The sequence below is a fragment of the Pholcus phalangioides genome, unplaced genomic scaffold, assembly GCF_987345545.1.
Source record: "Pholcus phalangioides strain wild (caught in Gottingen) unplaced genomic scaffold, Ppha-v1.0 ptg000011l_1, whole genome shotgun sequence".
In the NCBI taxonomy this organism is placed as follows: domain Eukaryota; kingdom Metazoa; phylum Arthropoda; class Arachnida; order Araneae; family Pholcidae; genus Pholcus; species Pholcus phalangioides.
In genome coordinates, this window is record NW_028301604.1 from 63,127,904 (window position 1) to 63,153,894 (window position 25,991).

At 34.7% G+C, this 25,991-nt stretch overlaps 1 protein-coding gene across 3 annotated transcripts in view; it reads right to left on the reverse strand.

Annotated features, from left to right (window-relative positions):
- Window positions 1–8,929: 8,929 nt before the first annotated feature.
- LOC149080690 (uncharacterized) overlaps window positions 8,930–25,991 on the reverse strand; it is a 239,265-nt gene continuing 222,203 nt past the window's right edge. For 2 of the 3 annotated variants that reach the window (XM_089239904.1, XM_089239903.1), the window contains exons 23-25: window positions 15,495–15,601; window positions 14,730–14,798; window positions 8,930–11,715 (exon numbers count right to left, since the gene is read on the reverse strand). In XM_089239904.1, coding sequence (XP_089096030.1) covers window positions 14,768–14,798; window positions 15,495–15,601 — 138 coding nt within the window. In that variant the 3' untranslated portion in view covers window positions 8,930–11,715; window positions 14,730–14,767. Of the gene's footprint in view, window positions 11,716–14,729; window positions 14,799–15,494; window positions 15,602–25,991 lie in introns of those variants that run through there. The other variant, XM_089239905.1, reaches the window with a different exon arrangement.

The following is a 25,991-nucleotide window of genomic DNA, read 5'->3' on the forward strand; positions in this document are numbered from 1 at the left end:
TATATATAAGTGAGGTAAAAAAACATATATACATATACACACACTTTTTGGAAAAATTCTATTTTATTATTCAACTTGCCTCCTTTCAAGCTCCACACACTTTTTCAGATGATATTCAAATTTCTCTTTATCCTGTCACAAAATATTTTCTCTAAGTCTTCAAAGTAGTCGTTTACAGCTGCAATGGCCATTTTTCATTTAATGAAAAAAAAATTTCACCAAGCCAAACTTTCAAGTCAGAAAAGCTAGAAATAGTTGAATTTTTCGAAAATTAGCCAGGTAGGGACTCAAAAAAAATCACCTGGCCCAGGGTGCAAAGCGTAATTCATACAATTCTGCCATTGCAATGTTGGATCTGTGAGATTTTTTAGGTGGGTTTTTTCTTCGAACATAGAAGAGGAAAACGTGTCACTGTCTGTGCGCAGGAGTTCATATTATTTAGACTTTTTCAATTGACTTCCAGTAATTCAGTGATTTTGATAATGTCACACCCTTATCTGATACGTGCAGGATTAGTGAGTATACTACTGTAGTCTATATACCCAGTAACACAACAACATAGTACAATATCTGAACCAAATTGTCATATATCTGAATGTTCGAGGAATATCAGATGTTTTGACTAAAAAGATAGATCAATCTCTTCCTATATATATGGTGCAAATTATTCATGCTATTAATTGATCAATTTTTCAGTCAAATATTTATTTGATCCCATGTTAATACATGCTTTAAATACTTTAAAGCATGTTTTAAAATATACTTCGCTTTCACGGAAAACAACTTGAAAAACAATAAATTATTTTCTTAAAAAAATTTAAATTTTCGCTTTTTCAATCTTTTAATTCCGATGTAAAATTACATTATTTTATATTATCAGAAGAAGGTTTACTCTGACGCTTCCATAGTTTACATACATTCGTTCACAGGATTTACCTTTTGGGAGGAGGTTTAGGGGGAGGACACACTGAATCTCTTACAGCGAAATTTTGTTATTGATCTTCAAAGTATTTTAATCGTATAACTGGCAGTACCCAAGCGAAATAAATTGATCGAAGAAAGACTGGGGAGACAATATTTTTTAATGTATGAATTCTGATGTTGATAAATTTTAATTTATTTATCGCTACAGCTTGGGATTTGCATTTAAGGTTTTTATGGAAGATAATACCCAGATAATTAAATTCATCCGTTTAGTGCAAACACAATGTTTCCGAGAACAGTCATTTGTATGACATCGGATTATGATAGGTTCTGATTTTAGTTGAGTACAATTGAAAATAAATGAGAATTCGGTTTTCTGTAGATTAAGAGTTAGTTTATTGCATTTTAACCAGTTTGAAATTATTGAAGTATCAGATTCCGCTTTAATTTTGACAGTTGTTTGATTTTGATCAGAGATAATATTGCTGTATCATCCGCGTAACTTATGATATTGCCATTTAGTTATAAATGTTGAATATCATTGACATCAAAATTATATGGGGCCAAGTACAGAGAAGTTCATTTTCAGTGTTTGAAAAAGGAATTTTTAGGTGTGCCAAAAAAAAAATCTATTTTGTCGTACACGAGCCAAACACCAAACGAAAGTACACTCATGTGCAAAATTAAGAGAGTTAGCAGATTATGTCGAATTTCTGAAAAACTAGGACAGATTCTAATAAAATTTGGTACGAATACATAGTTATAGCAGAGAAAGAGATGTATCACACAAAAGTATTAGTACGCACACATGATTGTCAGTAAAGCTCACCATTGCAAGAATGTCCAAAATCAACGTTGCGAGATCGAACCGAAAATGAGTCTAATATAGGGTATGGTCCCCTCTCACAGTCAGACAGGTCGCACAGCGCAACGGCATACTGGACACGAGGCAGTTGAGAAGTCTCTGTGGCAATCGGTCCCACTCCTGCAGCAATGCAGTTTTCAGTTCTGGGATGGTTCTCGGAGGGGGATGGCGAGATGCAATTGCCCTCCCAAGAGCGTTCCGGACATGTTCTATAGGGTTTAGGTCAGGAGATCTGGCTGGCTAACCCTCATTTTCCAGATAATCGTTGACCAAGTGAGCCCGATATGGATGAGCGTTGTCGTTCATGAACAGGAACCAAGGGCCAACTGCATCCCTGAAAAGTCAAACATAGGGCTCTAAGATCTCCTCTTTATACCTCCTAGCAGTCATGGACCCTCTGCCCAACCTATGGAGGGGTGTGCAGCCATCCAACATGTCTGCCCAGACCATGACACCTCCACCACCATAGTGGTTAATTTCCCTGATGTGGGAGGGATAGTATCGAGTACCAGGCTCTCTCCAGATGAGTGTACATCGAGAATCAGTGTCCAGGCTGACTCTTGACTCATCTGTGAAGAACTCCACTGAAGTTTGCGCCATGCTAAACGTGCTCTGATGTGCTGCAGTTAGTGGGACGCAGGTCTTCCGGCATAAAGCTCTCTCATGAAGCCCTCAGGCAACAGTAAACTGTGAAACTCAAGTTCCAGTGGCAGCATGCAGTTCACGTGAGAGCTGTGATGCTGTAGCAGTCCTGTGGCACTGAGCTGAAAGTGACAAATAACGACCCTCATTGGTCGTCGTGGCTCTTCCATGACCTTGTCCAGGTCTTCTCGATATGAATCCAGTGTCCTGAAACTGTTTCCACAAATTGCAGATGACACTGGGCGTAACATCAAGCTCTGTAACCACCTGCACTTGCCCTGCCTCCAATCTACCGACGATCCTCCATCTCATTTCGTCATCCATACGTTTGTGGCTACTCATTTTACCTGATAGCTTATAAAATTTACCAAACTCTTGCGAGGAACACAGCAAATGTCACTGAGGAGTATGAGCACACGAATCGTGGAAAATGCCTTGGGTCCTTATCATCCTCTCTGTGGTCATAGCTCCACCCACACGCACGTGTACGCTTACGTATTCGACACTGATTATTTGCATACTTCTTTGGTGGCATTATTAGTACCTTTGGTTCAGTACTTTTTGTGAAAATAGACACCCAGTGTGCAAATTCTCTTAATTTTGCACACAAGTGTAAATTTCTCCGCCAGCGGCAAGTTGCCACTTCTTGAAAATGAACTGAAATATCCAATCCCGTTAGAAGAAACCATGTTCGACCTTCATCCATGATTGGCGCTTTTTCGCTGTGAGTAATTTACAACCTTGTTATTACGTGTAGCTTACGTGTTAGCTTTGTCCACTATATTGGCAAATTTATCACCAGATTTGTAAAGTTACCCAAATGAGATCTATTTGAAATTTTTTTTAAAACCAAATCAACATTTTTTTGCCAAAATGTAATTTGCTCTCCTTCACTGTTTAGTGAAAGTTTTGAGGAGAGGTGCATACAGTGCATAGTGCTTACTGCACGATCGTGTTTTTTAAAAAAATTTTTACCGTCTTTCGAATTAGATCACACGGTGGTCAGTTGAACAATAGGGCAATATGTATTGAGCAAGTTTAAACTTTCATCGAAACTGTTAAGCGTAAAAAGCTTCAATGACGCATGTAAAAATAGTAGCTTGACGAAGGTTACTGGTATGAACAGTAAAATAATGATTCAATCTGAAACTTTTCAAACTAATTATTTTATTAATTGGTATATTCAATATAATTAGTGGTTTTGGATTTTTTCTACTGATTATTCATCCAGTCACATTTTTCATACCGATTTTTACAGTCCTTGTGACTGAAATTGATATTTACCGAGCTGAAAAATATATATGTTAATAAATTTACTATACCTTTTTACAAGATTTTGATGACTTTGAAATGTATTCAATACTACATGATTCACGCAGAACTTAGTTTCATTCAGCTGCGTTTTTATAAGAGGGTAGTTGCCCTTTTAGTATAGACAAACTTCTCGCTCTCGCCGCCCCCTTACTCTAATGTTTTGTTTAATTTTTTTCCCCGAAAAATCATGCCTGCCATTCCCCTCAGCTTTCTAAATGAAGCCATCTCTTTACTGTTTGTTCTAAATATGGTTTTCAGTACTGTTTCATACACACACAACATAAATGATAAATGAGATGACATAAAAATTTTAAATTGTCTGTAATTGTTAGATTTCATGGTGAAAATTTGTAACTGAGCGATGTCACTCAACAAGATTATTGTATTAATCAAGTTAATCTTCCGAAACTTCTGAATTGGAACTGGGGAAAAAATCTCATCTCAAAATTGTTAGCGATACTTTATTCATTTAAGGGATGTCACGACCCCTGAAGTAGATTTTTTAAACATGACTTCAAAAAATATTTCAATTGTGAAAATCCAATGCAAAAAAATTTTGTGTCAATCTGATTTTGTTTTTTCGAAATAAAATTAAAAATTAATGAATTATAGTGTAAAAATGAGAACAAGAAAAAAAATCTGAATTTAATTTTTTTTCAAATTGCAGTTTTTGAGCTCATCCGTTCAAGATTAGAAGAAAAAAAAAAAAAATTCTGAAATTTTGTAAGAATATTTGTACGACATGTGTGTTAATAAAATGAACCTGGAATTTCAATATCTGATCATTCATTAGAATTTTATGAATTTCTAAAAGTTTTAAAAAAATGTATGAATTTAAAAAATCAGAGAGAAATTCAACATTCTTTTAAAAAAGTACTTCCTATGGGTTAAAATTTCTAAATCTGTGGTACATTTTACTCACACATGGCGAGTAAACATTTCTGCAAAATTTCAGAACGTGGTGTTTTTTTTTTAGTCTCGCGAATTAACTCAAAAACTGCAGTCTGAGAAAATCGTAATAACAACCGCGTTAAAATTTGAAGAGTGCCCAAGCACACAAGAAAAACTAGCTTGCATCTTTTCTCGATTTCTCTTTAGGGTTAGATCATCGCTTAAAAGTTCTAAAACCACCAAGTTGCATTTGGTGAATTTGACAAGACCATAAAGTGATGTAATCAATTTTTAACCCAATGTGTTTGCAAGCTATTGACAAGAAATTTGGATGATGTCTATTTGAGGAATGGGTGATAAATATGGTAACTTTGTCCTAACCACACGTTAGAAAGAAGGGAAAAAAACAAATGAAAGGAAAACAGAATAATAGATAGAGTAGTATTCGAAGTATATTTCTCTTTACACCTTCACCCTACCCATTCTCTTGTACGTACATAGTAGAACGGCGATTCCTAGCATGGGGCAATTTGAAAATTACTTTTTATATTAAGGCTTATGAAGAACTTTCAGAATTCCATTTTTATATCAGTGCAAACTTTTTTTGTTAACAATTGCTTGATGACATCCTTCTTTTATATTTTCTGTTTTAATGCTTTCATTGGAAGGGGTTTGACCAGTGATTCTAAACGTTTAGTGTTTCACGGATAATTTGTGTCAGCATGATGAAGTCTATGGATTCCCCCCCCCCTCCCTCCTGTGCCAATAAAATGAATGTCACAGGCTCCTTTACAAAATAAATATTCTGTATATAGCAATGTAAAAACAATGATTAAGAGTATCCATACTTTTAGAGGTGTTTGAGACTTTTTATATCAGCAGACGTTTCGTCCACTACTGCGGTGGACATCATCGGTGCAAGTGACGGTAGCCAAAGAGACGAAACAATCTCCTCTGAAGAGCGTGATCTACTGAAGCTTCGGCTGAAGCGCAGCAAACTCGTTGTTGGGACATGGAACAAGAGATGTACCATGACATCGATAAATTGAACGACCGATGTAGTTGAACCCAAAATTGCAAAAGAACCACGGCTATACGCATTTCGGAACTATATGAGGTTCCATCATCAGTAGCAGAAACAAAGAAAAAATACCGAAAAACCTATAGCGGGAGTTACTCGCTGTTGTAGACAAGAGTCGAATTCAAAATGAACCGGCAACAAAAGAGTAGAGGGGGACGGAAAAAAAAATGGTGGAGCCAATTGCAAACGAGAACGTGATAGTGATGCTGATGGAAAAGAATTATTATTGTAGCAACTGTTGCCAGATTTTTGAGTAGGGTGGTGTGCTAGTTAGGTCGTTGACCAACTGGTTTGTGTTTTTGTTAATGTGGAATGATTCAAAGAAGTCCAAGTCAGATGGTGAGGGGCATTTTTGAATGATTTTGGCAGAAGAGAAGTCAAATTTATGGTAAAAGGACCAGCAGTGTTGGGCTATGGATGAACGGTTGAAGTCTTGCAGGTTACATATCTTCTATGCTCCTTTAAACAGTATTTTAGGGCACGTTTAGTTTAGCCTATTTATAATCCACATTGGCATGAAATGTCCCAGTTGTTGAGTGTCAATGGGATCTTTAAGTTTAGAGAAGCAAAGTTTATTGATGGGGGTGAAAACAACAGAAAAATAGTATTTTCGAAGGATTTTAACGATGCGTTGGCTGGTTTTTGGGAAAAAAGGCAAAACCATCCAACAACCCGGCATGATTCTGCGTGCAAAAACGGGTGATTCCAGTATCGCTGAAGTCGCTAACCTTCTCGGCTTTCCTTGTACAACAGTATCTTGAGTCTTCAAAGAATGGCAGCCAAGCCAAAATACTTTGAGCGGAAAACTAAATAGTGGGCAGAAATTGCTTATGAATGAAAGAGGCACCAGGTGACCGACATGCACTATGTGCAGCAAGAGAAGAGGTAAAATGCAACAAATCGCAGTGTAATACAATTCAGGATCATCACAAAGCATATCCGTACTCTCTGCAAGAAGTATCTCAAAATGAATTGGTTTTAATAGCGGCAACCAACAAGAATCTTTTTGATTTTGCTGCAAAACCGAAGAAAACAGCTTTTGTGAGAAACACAGAAATTGGACACTTGATGAATGGAAGATGAAGAATGGATCATCTCTAATTCTGACATGCTATCAGATATAAGCCTTTTTTGTTTTTTGCAATAAATCCACTCAAAAGAGTTTCATTTGATTGACCCTCAGATTATTATTTAGAAACACCCGAGAAGAAAAAAAACCAAGTGTTCTTTGATATACTTTCATTAGAATTAAAGTTCAGTTTATCATACAGTGCATAAAATAAGCTCACAATTTCAAAGTCAATCATTTTAAATTCTTTTTTATTGAAATGACATTGAAAAATAAGTGGTACTCTTTCTTTGAATTACGATATTGGATTTTGCGTTTTATTCAACATTATATATAATTTCCTCAACTTAATTCTATCATTTCAAGTTCATATCAGAAATTTGCTTAGTCATTCAGGAGTTGTCAAAAATTTACAATGTTATGACACTTTTTTATCACTATAACTACAATAGCATAGCCCAAACAATAAATACTCTCATTTATGTTGAATTCATTGTGTCATATAACTGCACACACACAATACTAGCAAGATCTTTCCACTCATGCTAAACTCTCATTGCTTCATTCAATATATTGTTGATACTTGTTTTAACGACCCCCCATCACTCAATTGAAAACTGGTTATACTAGGTGATCACTCTACCAAAAGAAAAACATAGCATACAGTTGTTACATAAAAACATATGGGACTGATTGATTGCTGTAATGGCAATATTAGCATTTTTAAAAAAAAAGTTACTTGTCCTACAGTCCAGTGTGAATATAAAAATCTAGTGGTCCGTAGATATCATGAGTGGTGCGCAAAATGAAAAATCTCTTCTGAATAATAATTTTCCTCTAAATATATTGTCATTTAGAAGAGTGACTACCAAGGCATGTGAAAAGCCATAAAAAAACAATTAGAACTGTAGTCAAACCTTATGAAGCCACCATTGTTGATCCTGTGACTTTATCGATAAACAAGTGAGAGTTAAGGTAGGAATTCCTTTTTAAATTGCATTTCCAGAAAACATTTTGCAAATGATATGTTACTAAAACTGACTGGCAATGTTTTATGTTTTTTGGTGGTCCCACAGACCAGCACAATTTTTTTCTCAGTGGTCCAACTGTTTAATCACTGTCAACTGCAGTCATGTACAAAATGCCATGATGTGAAATGCATCAGGGGCTTGTGGATTTATACCTATGTTACAATCCGAAAAATAATACCACAGCTTTGCTACTGGGTTAGATGATGCCCATGTCTATATTAAACACAATGAAATGACAATCAGATTTAAAAAAAATAATTAAAATTTGCAATGAAACATTGAAATTTTGAATAAGAAATAACACTATTGGAAAACATTTAAGATATACAGTTATATAATAAAGAATAATGTGTGAAACAATATGACAATTATTTTTATAAAACAGAATTTTCACCAAAATGCTAACATTTTTGTTGGTTTACTCTGCACTGAAAATTATTTCTGACAAAGTTTTTGATGGAACGTAGCAGATTCATTTATATATATATATATAGATTTTCCTGTACAAAAAATATTAGATCTAGTACTAGTGAACAAAAAATAAATTAAAATAACATTATATCAGTGTTTTCATCTTTCTGAGAAATGAACAATTGATTTGCTAAAAATCATTTGCAGTCAGTTTATCATTGAATTTCTTTCCACAATAAATACTGTAATATTCTTAAAAATTCACATGTTTGTATAGCTGAATGTGTGAGAGACTCCAAGGTCTAAAAACAAAAATATTAAAAATACACTCAAATGATAGTGTTTGAATCGTCAGTTCAAAGAAAGAAAATTTTTTTGAAAATTAACTACTTCATGTATAAGCTTTTGGCAACAAATTTGGATTATCTCTATTTCATGAATCAGAGATAAAGCTGGTAACCTTGTCCTAACCCAACCACACGCCAGAAAAAGCAATAAACGGGAAAGAAAAAAATATAAAAGGCAAAAGCATAACAGAGATGAGTATTTTTTTTTACAGTCTCCTTTCACCCTTATCCTAAGTGTTCTCTTTTGCTCTTACATGTATATACAGTCCATCTCAAAAGTTTACACACTATAGATTTTTAACTATGCCATGGATATCATTTCAAATTTGGATTTCATTTTTTTTTTTTTTTTTTGCTTGTGATCAAAATGCAAAAAACCTACTTCAAACTTTGGTCATTGGTCGAGGAAAATAAGTTTTGGATTTTTAAAAAACTCAAAATGTTAAAAATTAGCCATCTCAAAAGTTTAGAAAAACTTCTGATTAATCCAAATTTAAAAAATTGTGTCTCTATGGCATATCAGAGACAAGATAGTTCAAAAGTGGAAAACTATCGGATTGGTTTTCATTAAAAAAAGGCAAAGTTGTTGCATATTTTGTATGATGAAATCCTTCAAGTACTTTATTTACAAACAAAAAGAAAGGCTGTAAAAGTCATTGTTATTGCTATGAGCAGGTCCAAATGACGTGTCCCCAAAAGCCAATTTGCTACTGATTGGAGATTTAGGAGAACCAAACTTGACATTTCAACGTATCCATTCAAAGAACTGCTGCCACAAAAAGGTCTTTAATCACAAAAAATGCATCGGTTTCAGACTGGCCATCGATGAGTCCTGACTTGAATCCCATTAGGAATGTATGGGCATACTCATGATAAATGTGTTTGCAAATGAAATACAGTGTTTGACTATTGATTACTTAAAGCTCCATCGAGGAAGCATGGTGCAGTTTTGATGTTAAAAAACCCTACAGAATTCAATTAGATTCATGGAGGACAGTGTTTGAGGTTGTTAGGAAAAAATAAAAAGTCTATTAGCTATTAAAATCCTGTAATTTTAGTAAATCTGAATAGTCTAAAATTTTGAGACTGCCATTTTTTGTATTTTCGATACTATAAATATTCTAAATGTTCTTTCATAGAAATATATACTTCAGGTATTATCCATTTAAAAGTTGCCAATTTTACTTGCCATATTTTCCTTGTTATTTTAAGAAAAGTGCATTATCAAAACTTTTGCGATGGACTGTAGTAGATATATATTATATATGGAGGAAAAATCGTTAACAGGATTATAAACTTCAGTTGATAGGGTTACTATAACGCTTCACAATGGTGAAGAGAGAAAATAAAATAAAACTTCTTTGAATTTATTACACTGACATTCGGACGAAATATTTAGTCTGCGATTGTAAAGAGGTTAAAAAACCACTTTCTCCCATTTCTGAATGATTTTTTTATGAAAAATAAATTTATCGTATTAGTGGAAACAATACTCAAGTTTCATTTCGCATTATAGCAGTAGGCTGTTAGTGGGAATTAATCTACTACTCGGGTGGATTCGTTCATTATTAAGTGGTTTTTGTTGTTCTTCTAACTGGCGCTTCAGTTTTTATTACATACAAAGAAGTTGACCTAAAACTTTTTAGGAACACAGTTAAATAACAGTGTGATTCAATGTATCCCTCTCAATTTTTTGCTTTGTCTAACGCTAAGTTAATTATCCAGACAAAAGATTTAAATCAATGCTATGCCCACCTTCATTTAACTACCAATTTGTTCAAATTCAGGAAACCTTGCTTTTCACAAAAATGTGAAAAAATTTTCTTCACAATAATTTTTCAACTTCTTTTAGCAATTGAATATAACATTTACAGACAATGATTCTCAAACCATCTCTTATGACAAACATATAATAGATGAAATTTTCAAAAGAGCAAAAGTTAGAAATCATATTCCAAATGTAATTGAGATGGAAGAGAGAAATAAATGTTCCTTATAAGAATAGCCATAGAAGCAAAAACAAATTCAGCTATCATAAAAGCATGCACGGTTCAATACAGATGACTTTTTTCTCTAAAAAACCACAAGACAAACGCAGTATTTAATGGGAAACAAAGCTCAATCAAAGACATCAACTGTTACTGTTATTCTTTCACAGAAAAATAAAGCCCTTAAAACAGATAAACAAAGCTGAAAAGGTTTTGTTAATTGTGCATGAGCACATCCTAATCCCAATGACTTTTGCAACAATATTCAAACTATTCCTGAGCAATTCATTTATCTTCTTTGATTATATCATCAACTTCAGTACACATGGAAAAACTATGAAATTAAAGTGTTATACAAAGCTTAAATACAGACTCTGAATAGAACATTTAATGAGTCAAAAGACTTACTTCAAAATGAAAAAAAGGATTTCACCAGTATTTTGAGAATGTTTTTATTCAGTGCTTTGGCTGTAATTTATTCTTAAGTCCTTTTGCCCAAATCCATTCTAATCAGCCAATCAATTTGAATTTCTATTAACTTGGTCTTTACACAATTGATTATACATATTCTATGTCTTTTGACTCATTCCCTGTTCCATGCTGAATGCCTTTTCCATTCCAGTTTTAACAGGCAAAAGGTTTGAAACACCATATTCTTTGCATCATGAAAAATTACACATAAAAGAGATTTACAGCATGTTTCATTTATACAAAGTATGATTGACTGGATACCAAGCAGAGATAAATTTTGGAAAGAAAATTAAAATGCCTCTGCAGGGAATACAACCACTATCCCCTCACAGTCCCAGTGAGTGCTATACTATTAAGCTAAAGAGGACTGGCATTTTTTCCTTAGACGCTATATGTACTCTGAAAGGGACTGCGCATAAGCAGCCTCCTAGCTCAGCTAATAGTTAACTGCGAGAGGACGGTGATTTGATTCTCTGCAGAGGATGGTGAATTGTTTTTCCAAAATTCATCTTCACTTGGTATCCAGCTGATCACACTTTGTCTGAATAGCGGAGAGTGACAGTTTGCATTTCATCTATCTCATTTCTTTGTTTGTCATTTGCTGTCCTTCCACAGAGGTTTCCTTTCTTGCAACACTGCGAGCTTCCAGATTAAATGCAAATGTTGACCACTGGAGAATACCTAAAAAACAGATTACACTGACTGAAACATAAGAAAACTATACTACCTTACACATAAGGTACTAAAATCCTATTATACAAAGTGATTAGCTACAACATATAAAATTTACATTTTCCACATATAAAGATTACCAAAATTAATTATAATAAAATTGAAATTACTTTTAATGCTCATAATAAAATTTACTTTTCTCTAAAAATGAAACCTTTCAAAAGCTGATGGTAAGCTCACATGCCTTAGCATAATGCAATGTAGTCAATGCAAGTTATGATATAACCCACCCCAGGTTAATAGAAAATGTGTGGAAAATACAAAAAGACATTTAAGTACTAAATGGGAAGAAAAATTTGAAACAAATTTTGCCAGTGCACCGGTTCTCTTTCATGGAAGCTGTCCATGAGCAGTCCCGTTCAGCATTCATACATATACTCTAAAGAATGAAAATGTGTCTTCTGTAGTTCAATGGTTAGAACACTCGCCCGGACAGTGAGAGATTGGTGGTTCAATTCCCCACAGAAAAATGTGAATTTTCTTTCCGAACTACATCGTCTCGATCTCCGCTTGTTCATCCAGGCTTTCGTACTTAGTACGAACAGCAGTGTGTGACATCGTTTCTCTCTACAGAGAACTTGTTTGAATTTATTCCACTGGAATTTGGATGTAAAATTATGTCAGTGATCCTAAAGAGGCTAAAACAAATGAGGTACCCTGAATGAAACATTTTTTTGCCATGTAATAACAATGTTTAAAAGATGTTACACTACAGGCAAATCATATAGGGGAAACTTATACCTTAGGACATTATTTTTCAAGTCAATTTTTACTATAAAATTTCACTAAATTCATTTTTGGTACTTGTATAGGAGATATCAGGTGATATTTAAATTACCTTTCTGTTCTACTATAATCATGAAATATGGACTTAAGATCGAGCTAAAATATTCCAAGGCACGACATTGGGTTTTGTACATTAAAACAGGATAAAATTATGAAGAAAAAAAAAATATTATTGGAAAAATTATGAGTATTTTTAATATCAATCATGTACTGAAATGAAAAATATCAAAATAATAACAAATACAATTATTAATATATACAGGATAAATGTGGCATGTCCTGCCAAATGAAAGTGGGTGATAGACGAGTCCTAGTGGAACATAAAACACCCTACCAACCTTGTCCTATCTTGAACAATTTTTGACTTATGGTGGATAATCAATTATGGAAAAAAAATGTGCCAAGTTTAAAAACCCCGAATTTGGGAAGTTAAGTTTCCAGAAGACCTACATGCAAATTAAGTACATATTTGGAAAGAAAAAAAAATACTATAAGGTGACACTAACTTCATTGAATTATCTGGATTTAATGACGAGCTACAAGCACTAAAAAATTAGCAAAATCTATTCTTTGTCAAAATTTTCATCACTGATTACACAAACACCCTTCTAAGTTTGATTAAGCAATGATTTAATAATCTTCACCTACAACAACTTCCATGAAATCAGCCAGCAAGTCTATCCTAGCACATTATTGTTTTGATTAGTTTTTTAAAGATTTAATCAAGCTGATTTCCTTGACTTAAAAATAAACATTGCTAACAATATGGTCTTAACTGGTATCCACGACAAAAGAAAAGACTAATTTCAAAGTTAATTTTCTAATCAATCTCAGTTCAAAAAGGTTTTCAAAAATATTGAGTTTTCTAAATTTTCTTGCATCAAACATATATGTAATAATGCCAGCGATTTTCAAAATGCATATTAAGATTTTTTTGAGATTATTTAATGCAACGGGTTTCCTCCTCACACTAATAACTATAACTGTTCACTTTGAACATAACCCGTCACACCACATAGGACTAACACATGGTATGTACTTGCACCTTCTGCATCTATTTTATATTGACTGCTAGTTTGCTTTTTTTTCAAATTGACAAAAAACATTTGTTTTGCTTCTATTTTGATTTGTGAATTCAATGGTACTTCAGCAGAACGTCGGGGGTTCGAGCATATATTTAGGTTATGGAGGCCAAATGCTCTCAGAAACATTATGTTAAGCTAATGTCAGGGTGTTCCCCCCTGATGAGAGCCCTAGACATTGGCTATAACTTTTTTCATTTTTGGATTCCTATTTGAATTTCATTTCTTTATGATTTTTCATATTTTTGCTATATCTTTCCATTTCATTTAATTTGTTTGCAATATCTCATTTAAAATATAGAACTTCTACATTATATATATAATTTTTTTTTTTTTTTTTCAGTGGTTCTGTTTTAGTTACGAAAGATTGCTGTAGTGGCATATGGTACAGTGGCTCCATCTGTTGTGGAAATTGAGGAAAGTGATGCTATCAAATAAGTGTGCACAAGCATCCTTCTTTCTCAGTTTTCGAATCTGGTAACCCTACACTCGAACTCAGGTACACATGTGCACTTCCAGCACGACTCATTCGATAGTAAATTGCTCGTGGTATGTGACTGGAGCTGGGTTCGGTTTGAAAGAAAGTATAGCAAAAGGAAACATTTTCTGGATATCATGATGAAGTGAACTTGGAAAAGTCACCAGGTCTCTGCAGAAACCTAGCCCAGGCCCTCTTGCAAACTAGGCAAGCCCGCTACCATCTACACCACTATAGACACAGAAATGAAAAAGGCAGAGTTGTGTCTACAGTGGTGTCCTAAAACAGAATACACCGAAATCTGTGACATACTCTGCAGAACAATCTGTATGAATTTTAAGAAAGGTGAAGAAAACACTATTATGGAAATTTTTACTGCAGAACAATGCTACATATTCTTCTTTGGGGCAGTGGTGTAGATGGGGTACAAGATGGCCTGGGTTAGAGTCCAGGTGAAGACCACCTTGGCATAATATCCACAAAATATGTTTCCTTGATATATCTGGCTGAGAAAAATCTGTCTATTTCTTTCACACATTGCATTGCTGACACGACCTGAAAATGTCACTCATATCGTATGAAAAAATAAAAAATTCAATTTGTTTCATTCCACTTACTAGGCCTCTAAGATTCAGTGTAGTGATAAGAGGCCCCTTCAACTTTGTTGGCTACTGCCTTTAGAATTCCTGAAAGAAAAAAAAGTTACTTGTGAAAAAAAAGGCAGATTTTTATTTAAAATTTTTTTTATTTAAAGAACCTTCAGCAGGGCCAGAAATAGAGGATACAGAAGATAGAGGGAGAGTAAAGGAAAAAGGTAAATTTTAGGAAGTAACAGAAACACTGATATAAAATCAAATTTTACAGTGGTGGGATAGTAAAATCATGTTTGCTCACAAACCATAAAATTCCACAAAAACCACAAATTCCCTGATCTACAGCACAGGAAGAAAAAAATTTTTTTTTTACTTCTCTACATGTGCCACCACAATTTGGCTAATATTAATAAGGGATAATTCATCAACTAACTTTTAGATAATTTGCAATAATTTTTATTCTTTGATATAATAAAAAAGTGAGATGTTACCAGAGCACACCAGATTTGTATTTCTATTTTTATTATTTTGCAAGACAAACTTGAACTAATGTGTTGGGAAGAAAAAAACTTTTTTTTTTTTTTAAATCATTTTCCCATTTGTTTGTCTAGCAAGCTATTCATGTTCAGTACTATCAAGCAAACACTTATTTTAGCACTTTAATTACTAATGTGGTTACATGTTTCACATAAGATTTTGAATTAAAATTTTGTTTAAAAAGCATAATTCATATTAATGCCAAACACATCTTACATTTTTTATACACAGAAAAACAAAAATTACAAATACCTATGAGATTTTACTTGAGGATTCATGCAACGTGCTGTTCTCAGATATGTAGACATTGATGTTTCCTTGATTTTGTCTTGAATTATTAGCTGGGTAGCTAAAAAATCCTTAAAAAAAGCATGTAAATGTGCATTTGTTTTTATATACACACATATTAATTAACATTGAATGGGGCAAGGTGTTTGTGGGTGAGCAGCTTGTTCCATATGAAGAGTCCCCATCAAGTCAACCAACTATAGAAACCCCCGGAACATGTTCTTCCATAGTTTCAAGAAGAAAATGAGTAGAGAGAGAAACTTCCCAACTTTTGCCTTTTCTTTTTATTTCTACCGTCTATCATGATTGAGTGACCTTCAAAAAGTAGTTTCACTACTTTAAAGTACAAATGAAAAATTTTACTGTATTCTATTAATATACACGGCAGTTGTTGAAGATGATGAATATCTGGTTGCGTCCCTGAATGAGAGGCCCTGTACCAACTTTTAAAATTTTTGAGTTTCTATTCCGGGTTTTCTCCCCTCCCGTTACACATCGGAAATTATGGTACTTCCACAGCTATCTACAGGCATTCAAAGACAATGCTGATATGGCATGAAGCCGCCTTTTCCCTACAAGATTGCAGATGTACATTTTTTGAAAAATCACGAAGGATTTTGGAACGCCCATTCAAATTGTAAAAATTTTTCCGAGATTGTTGCGAAAAAATACAGAATCTATAAAAATCTAAAAACCTTGAATATCCAGTTTTCTCATCTAGCTGCTATGTTCTAGTCGCTGTTTCGCATTGCGAAAATCACGGGTGTGTATGCAGAATCGGTTTATGCAGGGCTCAGCACGGATCATGGCCTAAAAACTAGTGAAAATAGTGACCAAAATGTTTAAAAAGTGACCAAATAGTGACCAAAATAATTTTAGAAAGAGACCAAATGGGCAATGAATTTTGATTATTACCAAATTGAATGAATTGAAATTGAATTTAGTTTTTACTAAACTTTGTATTTCAATGGAACTCATCGAAATTGCTTTTTTTACATAATAGTGTGAAATAAATCAAACTCAAATGCATTCTGCTAACTAGAAAAGTTTTGAATAACTTATCAAATTTATCAACAACTATGTGTGAGAGAGTAACATTACATCCTTTCTAAGTAACAGTAGCAATGCCTTTCCCCCATAGGGGCCGTTCAAGTATTACGTCATCATCAATGGGGGGGGGGATTTCCGATTTGCTGACTTTTGATGACAAGGGGGGAGGTTGGATAACGCTTACGTCATCAATCACCCTTCATGAAAATATGAGTTAGAATTCAGAGGGGCAGAGCTGACGACGAAATTTTTTTTGACAGGGGGGGGGGGAAGAGGGGATGAAAAACTGCTGAAAATTTGCTTACGTAATACTTGAATGGCCCCATATTGCTTCCCCCAACCCATCTTAAAATCTATTTAAGCAGGAAAAACTTCAAAACGGGAAAAAGTTTTCACATTCAAAGAAGGAAAAAAATGAAATAACACAAAATTTGAATGAGAGAATTTGTCCCATCTATACATTCTAGTGGATTTTCCCATTCATGTTATGCTATGAATGACAGTATACAAAATGTACACAAACTTTTTTTAACTAGTACAAATTAATTTACATACCTAGGTTTACCTATAATGATTGAAAAAAAAAACTATAAAATTACATTTTTAACAATATTATTTTAAATTATTAAATTAAAATATTACTTAAATTACTGAATTAAATAAATTATTTAAATTATTAAATTAACTAAATTATTTTAATTGTTATACGTTGAAGGAGGGCAATCAACCCTCCCCCCAGCGTCAATGGCAGAGCCTACTGATGTAAACATGATGTATATCAATTGTCATCTGCCGCACCCTTCAAGTCCATCTCCGGCTGGGCTGGGAGGGGGGGAGGGGCACAAAAATAAAAATAATACTGCCCTTGGGTGAGGGAGAAAATAAACCAGTTTTGAAATTGTTTGGTTTTTGAGAGAAAAATTTTTAAATATATATTTTTCTTTTTTTTTACGTGTAAAAAAAAAGGGTATGCAAAAAAAACATTTGCAACTTTACCCAAAAACAATATAATTTTGCCCCCCCCCGTAATTTTTAACAGAAAAAGACTCTGCAGCCTTCCCCGGTAAATATTTCCCATGAACCTTGTAAGCACCACCGTGGGGACTTTTTTCCGCGCCAATCAATTGCTGTTTTGCGGCGGTGAATTCAAGATGGCTGACAAAGGGCACATAAAATTACAAAAAAATATATAACTTATAACATGAATCAACCAAATATGCGGCAATATGCGAAAATCGATAGAAATATATCGGGAAATACGGAAAATTAGGATAAAATGAACACAAAAATTGAATCAACGACGTACAGGGTTTATAAATGTGGTTGATAGAGTTTATGGATACTGCTGCCAGGGCTACCTATTTTAGCGCGAAAAAAACTCCTCCCGTAATTTTCAACGAAAAAAACAGTGAATTCGCCCCCCCCTCTACCCGGGGGCATCCGATTTACCATGGCCGTAATACAATATTTTTTCTGGAGGGGAAACATAATTTTACTGCCCCTTGACTGTGAAATTCGATAATTTTGCAAAGGAATTTATTGCCTTTTCTTACATATACCATTCCATCAAAAATTCCGTTCGAGGCATTGCCCCACCCTCCCAGTGTTTTGGATTTGATCACGGTATGTAGCAACCTGGGCCGCAAGTACGAACGAAAATTTACTATCGCCCGGGGCGGTATCCATTTTTTAAACGAAAAAAGAGTAAACTCTGCACCCTTCCTCGTTCAACACCCGTGGAACCAGACCCCGCCTTCGCCTATTGCGGTCATAACAGCGACTTGAGACAAAACCGTTTTAATAACTTCCGAGGTCTAAAAAGGGGATTTTTTCACACAACACCAAGAATGGAGCGCAATATGTCGATATTAAGTCAACAATCAGCATCGTGAAGATGCTCTAAATTAAGTTACGACCAGAAGCGGATAAAGGTCAGTTGTTGACGGCCCCGGGCATAAAAAAAATGATTAGGCCCCTTAAGTTAGGAAAAAGTATAAAGTAGGGGCCAAAGGCGCGGTCGGTGTGCCCACTGTTAAATCCGCCTCTATGTACGGCTCGTATGTATGTTAACTGAGTTTTCATCAGCCTGATGACCAATTTTCATCTGATTTGAAAACCCGTGTTAAACTAAACGTTGAATCCGAAGATTTTTAACAACTGGCTGTTGCGAAGATATATTTTGGAAAGAGAGAAAATTCAACTGCCCCTGCGGGGAATCAAACCCACGTCCTTTCACCTTCCGGGTGAACGCCCTATACCACTAGACTATAGAGGCAACAAATTTCTCAATCTTTCCTTGGAGCTCGTGTACACTGAAAGGGACCGTACATGGATGGTCGGACCAGACTCAGGCCAAACTCACAACTGTTGATGCTGCCACCAGATGGCGACTTATGGAAGGATGACGTCGCTCTCCGCTACCACACGAAGTTTTTTAACAACTGGCTGTTGTGAAGATATATTTTGGAAAGAGAAAATTCAACTGGAAGGTGAAAGGACATGGGTTCAATTCCCTGCAGGGGCAGTTGAATTTTCTCTCTTCCCAAAATATATCTTCGCAACAGCCAGTTGTTAAAAACCTTCGTATGGTAGCAGAGAGTGACGTCATCCTTCCATAAACGTTGAATTGTAGGATTATGATCTTTTCATAAATAGTTCTCCTTTCGATCATATCTGGGGCTATGGTTTCTTGCTGAGATTTAAATCCAGTTTAAAAAATTGTACGAATTTTATTTCTAGATAGATTGCAATTTTCAGTCGGATGATTTTTTTTTTATTGTAAGTAAATTCAAAATACTTGCGAGCTTCTCTAACGTTGGCCAGCTACAAGAGTATTCTCCAAAGTGTATTAATAATACACTTAATACGTGTTAATAGTACGCATCTTTAATAAGCGCACTTTGATATTCTCACGTTGTGCGTAAGTTAGTTTCTGCACGGCGGATCCTCGCATCGCGAGTCCGTCACTATAACCACTCGACCACCACAGCGGCTGAAGTTCCTCCTTGAAGAAAAGAAAAACACTGACAGCAGAAAAGTGCGCGAGACCGGGGGTTTTTTTGCAAAAAAAAGTGGAAAAAGTGACCTGGGCCCGAAAATACGTAATAAAAGTGACCAGCTTCTAAAAAAGTGACCCGTGCCGAGCCCTGTTTATGGAGGGCAAAATTATCTATAATTCTTCACAGAAATTTGGGCCACTAACAATCAAACACCATTTTAAATTAACATAGTATAAGCATGTATTTCTTTTCCAATATGTTAATTTTCTGCAATATTATTTTTAATTTTTGATCTGCTTGGGGGCACAGGCCCCCCTCCTCCAGATTTCACCTTTAGTGAAAATCTGGGTTTGAAACCAGTGATTGTGCAGTAGTAATCGGCTAAAAATTGGATTTTCTAAAGTTTTACAACTTTGAGTTGGCTATTCTTTTGAAAAAAAAAAACTCTAGTTGCCATGACGAGATTACACAGACCTGCAACACAAACATGTATACATTAAATTTAAAATCCACACATTTTACCAATTTGGAGGATAGATGCAGGGTTGCAACTGGGGGGGGGGGGGGGGAAGAGCAGGTCTGGCGCCGCAGGCTCTGGACTAGAGGGGGTGCTGAATTAATTCACCCTTTGTAACTGCTTTTTGTACATTACATGGGGGCGCCAAAATACATACTTGCCCATTAGAAGGGCAAGCATGGCCATTTAAGGGAATTTATAGAAAATATCTAGTTGCGGACCTTGATGCAAAGCAGTGGCTGAAGATCCATTTTGATCACTATTGAACATAAAACACGCCAAATGCTAGGCACACAAGCACACTAAAAAGTTTCACTGACACATCTTCCATATTCAGGTGTGAAAATGTGTGGCAGTTAAATAGTGACAAGATAAGAGTGGTCGACCATCAGTGAGGGAAAAGAAAACCATTCTACCAGGAAATCGCTTTGTAAGGATTTATATGATTAGGGAATCAGAAGATAAGCGTCAATCTCATTTGCTTTAAATTTAATCACAAGATATTGTAGAAATAGATAAGGTTTTTATAACGAAATAGAAAATCAATCAGAAGGGAATTTATAGATTTATTTATTATTAAATATATATAAATGTGTGTGCTTAACCTTTTAACAGCCAATGTTCCTAATTGGGGACATCGGTTTTATTAATTAGAAAAAAAATATTTTTCTTACATGAAAGCACTATTTTTTTCCCTGAATACATGATATTGTAAATTTAATCTACAAAACAAAGATTTCATTCATTTCAGCACTTATGATATATAGATTTAATTTTTTTTTAATCACTTATTTTTATGGAAGAATAAAATTTAATTTTATTTGTTTTTAATGTTGTTTCTATGGGCATGAGCAAGTCCAGAAACCATGAAAGAAATTTTTTTTTCCCTATAAATTTTATGGTTGATATCTCTTAACTAAAGGATCAAAAGAGAAAATAACAGAAAAAGTTTAGAAAATCATTTAAAATCTTAATTCAGCCGGTAAAAGGTTAACGTGTAATAACAGTGGATCCCGCTTATTACGTTTTTCAAAAAACTGTCATAAAAAAAATCCTAAGTAGGAAAATGCTTTAAATGGGAAATCTTAATGAGAATTATACTTAGAATTGGTACCACGAAAATAAGTCTTACTAAAACGTTCTAAATTGGAATGTTGTAAGCGGGATCGACTGCATATTTGCTCTAGATTTATTACATTTATTAAATTCTCAGTGTTAATGGGCTTCTTTGTAAGCTTTTCCTACTAGAGTAGACACTGAAAGTAAAAGAACCTAGTTATAAGCTGGTAAATTAATCCTTTTTTTCAATGAACTTTTGGGTAGAACCAGGGCCATCTTTAGAGCGTCATGGACCCCCGGGCCAAGTAATTTTTTTGAAATCCCACCTGGCAAATTCTCGAAAATTTTAACTGGGTCTTATTTTTGTGAGGCCCGCATTCTCTTGAGGTGCCCGGATGGGCCCATGCGTTAAGATGGCAAAGGGTAGAATATGTTTTTAGTAATTAATTATTTGATTCACAGAGATACATCCCAACTTCTACCCAGAACATGGCCTGCTGCTGTCTTAACGAAGAGATATAAAAAGGTTATCAGAGCTCTGGGTCATACTGGAAAAAATTCACAGAGATGCCAATGAATGATGGGGGGAGGAGCTATAATTTTTTTTAGAGGGACCCAGATTTTGCCAATAACCTGGGTCCCAGGCAGAAAATACAGCGGCATTTCTGATAGACATCATTCCTCTACAGAAATCTTCAATGAGAAGTTCTTCAGTAATCTAGAATTGACCATCATTAGCAGAGTATCAAATATCACCGCTGGCCTATCAAAGAGAATTTATGCAATTAAAAAAATAACTGCAATGAAGACTAAAAGTTCTAGGGTTTGACTGAATGGTGAAAAATTAGAAAACAAATAGAACAGACAGATTTCACCATTTGAGATGACTACATGGCTAAGTGTCAAGGAAAGGGAAAATAAAATATTCTAGGTTTTCAGCAATTAAAAATTGCTGAAAATTGCTTTTAGTGTTATAATTATTATAAATATTTAAATCACTTTTTGATGTAATTTCTGGTTCATTTATTTGCCAAAAAAAATGTTTGATTTCAAAAACCACAGTTTATATTTCTGAAATTAAATTTTTCAATTACTCCAAAATGTTTATTTTTGTCTATCATTATAAGGAGGGAGGTTATTACAAAAATTTCTTCACGTAAAACAAAAGCAAAGAAATATGGCTTATATACAGTGAAATCTTGATATAAAAGTACTCTCTATAAACTGTGAAAAACATCATTGCAGAGACAATATCAAGAGGCAGCAGTTTAATATTAGACTAAAGCCAGACATGCGAACACTGGCATGAAGCCTCTCAGTAATGATGGGGGGGGGGGGGGTGTACCCCCTCAGACAACATATACATATTCCAATTAAAAAACAAAAAAATTAATTTTTTTTACTTAAAAAAAATTAAACTGAAAGTTAATCTAAATACAGCAACCCTATAGACACTGAAGTCTAAGGGACTGAGTGTCAAGTCTCAATCAGTGTCAAAGGAAGGCTCATGTGATCTGAGCCTCCCTTTGCAAGGTGACAGAGTCCCTTAGTAATTTATGAATATTCAATGATATGCCTCCCTGCATGAGCTCTTGTAGGTCGTATATAGATGTCCAGCAACTCTATAGACATCCCAATGCTTTTTTTCGTATTAAAGCTCCTATGCCACCTCCTACTATGAAACGTTCTCTCTGGAAAAAGATCCATGAGTGCAGTAGCGCACAGTGGAAATGCATCCTGCTCATGCAAAACTGCCAAATACACTATTGACATATATTACAGCCTGCTCTTTTTTCTACAGCATACAGAAAAAGCAGATCGATGCACGTAAAATAGAATCATGGTTAAGAGATCGGTCACAACGAGTTATGGTGAACAGGGAATTCTCTGGTTGAACAGGCATCACAAGTGGAGTACCTCAAGGAAGTGTCCTTAGCCCCATACTTTTCCCACTTTTTATCGATAAACTCGATCTGGGTATAGACTGGATTGTTAGCAAATTTGCAGATGACGTCAAGCTAATGGTGGGAAGTCGGGAATCAAAATGATAGGGAGTTACTCCAGATACATTTAAACAGTATTGTAGCATGGGCAAATGAATGGAGCATGACGTTTAGCGTAGATAAGTGCATGGTCGCTCATTTTGGTTCGAACAACCCACGGTTCTCTTATAAGTTGAATGGTGTGTCTATTCCGGATGCAAGTAGCGTCACCGATTTGGGAATTCTCATTGACGAGCGAATGAGGTTTTCTGAACATTGTTCAGTGGTGGTCAAAAAAGCAAATAGAATGCTTGGTCTCATTTTCAAAAAGGTCTCTTCGCATTCTCCTAAAGTCATCCATATGCTTTTTCGAGGCTTAGTTCATGCAGGACTGGAGTATGCTATAAGGTTTTGGAGACAATACCTACAGAGGGAAATAGACTTGGTTGAAGGGGTGCAGAGAAGAGCTACGCGTGTCCTTATTGGCACACGGGGCTTGAGTTATGAAGAGACACTTCATTTTTTTGAATGTTTACATTAGATGAACGCAGGTGTTGAGGAGATATGCTCGAAGTGTGTTAGAATATTATGTTAATGGGCAAACTATTTATTTATTTATTTCTGTTTTTGGTATCTGGCAACACATTATTAGTCAAGTATTTAGTTTCACAGTTTTGGCAACAGTACAGAAAACATGGCTGCTCAAGTCTGAACAGCAAAAGATGTTGTCTCTCACTTTAAGTTTTTAAATCTCAATTAAATATGTGCCCGTCTTCAATTGAATATTCTGGTTATAATTACTTACACACACACACATCATTAGTAATAAGGATATATCAACAGATCCAAAATAACAAGAAAGTGTTCAAAATTGTCAATGGGATGGACCATGAACTTTTTGTACACTGCCAATCGACTGCTTTTACAAGGGGACACCAGTATCGATAGGTAAGGGACAATGCGAGGTTATGGTGTCGCAGGGAATTTTTCTCTTATAGGGTTGTGAATAAATGGAATAGCTTACCCCTGGAAGTAGTAAATTCTAACAAAATTGACATGTTTAAAAAGAAATAGGCATGTTGGGGTAAATCAAGAAGCTATCCACTTTGAATTAGACAACCATAAGTATTCTCTTTATGGGCATTGTATAATATTTCATTATGTATATGTTTGTAATGTATGTTTATGTATGTTTAATATTGTTTGCAATTGCATTTTTAATTGGGTTTCTTTTTGAAATATATGACATCCATATTTGTTAGGGGCATCTTTTTCTCAGTCACCTCATTTTCTAAATGCTTCACCAGCATTTTGCTTGTTGTGGCTTTGTGTTTGTATAATGAATGAAAATAATATAATAGTTACAATTGTGAAAAGCCACATTATTCCTCTTTCGAATGTTACCAAACATGCAGAGATTGTGAAATAACATCACGGATTAAAAAAATTATGATATGCAGTTGGCCACCGAGATGTACTGAGTATGTCGCTCAATCTCGAAGAATAAAATCCTTTGTTGATTGGTTTCTAAAACCAGTCATTTTTGATTTTGTGGATCCAGAAACACCTTTGTCAGACATGGGGATCAATACTAAAACCACCATGGCTACTTTGGAAGACAGATTTCACACATATTCCTTAAATACTTTTCAGAAGTCCTGATATTAGATGCATGTTATTCGCTGTATCATCTTGCTCTAGTGTCTGCCTGGATCTTCTCACTAAATTCCTTTCAATTTGGTCCAAAGGTTGTGTCACAACAATCTTGCCGTGAATGATATGTAAATTTGATCACTGACCCCCCCCCCACCCCCCAGATGTTTGTCTTCTCTCAAACTCATTGTCATATGTGTATATGAAGTTTTTGTTACTTTACAGATCAGGCACCTATATTCATACTCCCCATCTTTTAGCAAAGCTAATCGGTAAAGATTGACAGCATTTCAAAATAAAAAAAATATATAAGTAAAATACTGCAATTAACTCTAACTGAATTTTTTTTCAGAAATCTGAAGAAAAAAACAATTTCTTTAGTATTGAAGGTATTTCCTGTAGCTCAGTAGTTGAGTGTGCTCATCTGAAGAAATTATGAACAATCCGTAGCAAGTGCCCCTCATCCATTTTAGAGCAGCAAAATTCATTTTTGGAGCAGAAATTTCAAAAATGGAGCAGAACTAAATACTAACTGTATCTGCAATACAAGATGTAATTTTTCTGTGAAATATACCAAAAGTTTTGCCAAAAATGGTTGGAACAAATAATTATAAATAAATATCCTTCACAAATCTAAGTCCATTTAAGTTTTTCCTGAAGTATCTTATGTCACTACTAAAACATGCATTACTGAAATGACGAATAAACATTATTAGACTCTTTTCAAATTAAGTACTAGGCATACTGAAAATCTAGGCAGCAAGAATTTCTGCTGCTTAAACATCAAAATCTTATACATCCTGATATAGGAAAAAAAGTGTGTACGGAATATAATAAGGATTTCCGTGAAAGAAATGATTAAGAATTTAAAGAAATGATTAAATTTAAAAGCAAAATGCAAAAAAAAAAAGAATATAAAAAAATACCTTATTTTCTTAAACAATTTCTCAACATAATAGCATGTTAATAGATTAAAAATGATTTTTATTTCTGCTGTTTTCTCAGCCTGAAGCCTGTTACAATATTTTATATATGAAGTATGAGTCGCTTTCAGAAGTTCAGCAACCTAATGAGAATTTTTTTTGAATTTTTCATGCCCTTGAACGTAAGAGAGATTTTGTGTCTTATTCCATTAAAGTATTGTGTGGACAGATTTTTCACTGTTCAAACAGACTTTTGTTAACACTGAACTCTCTTTCAC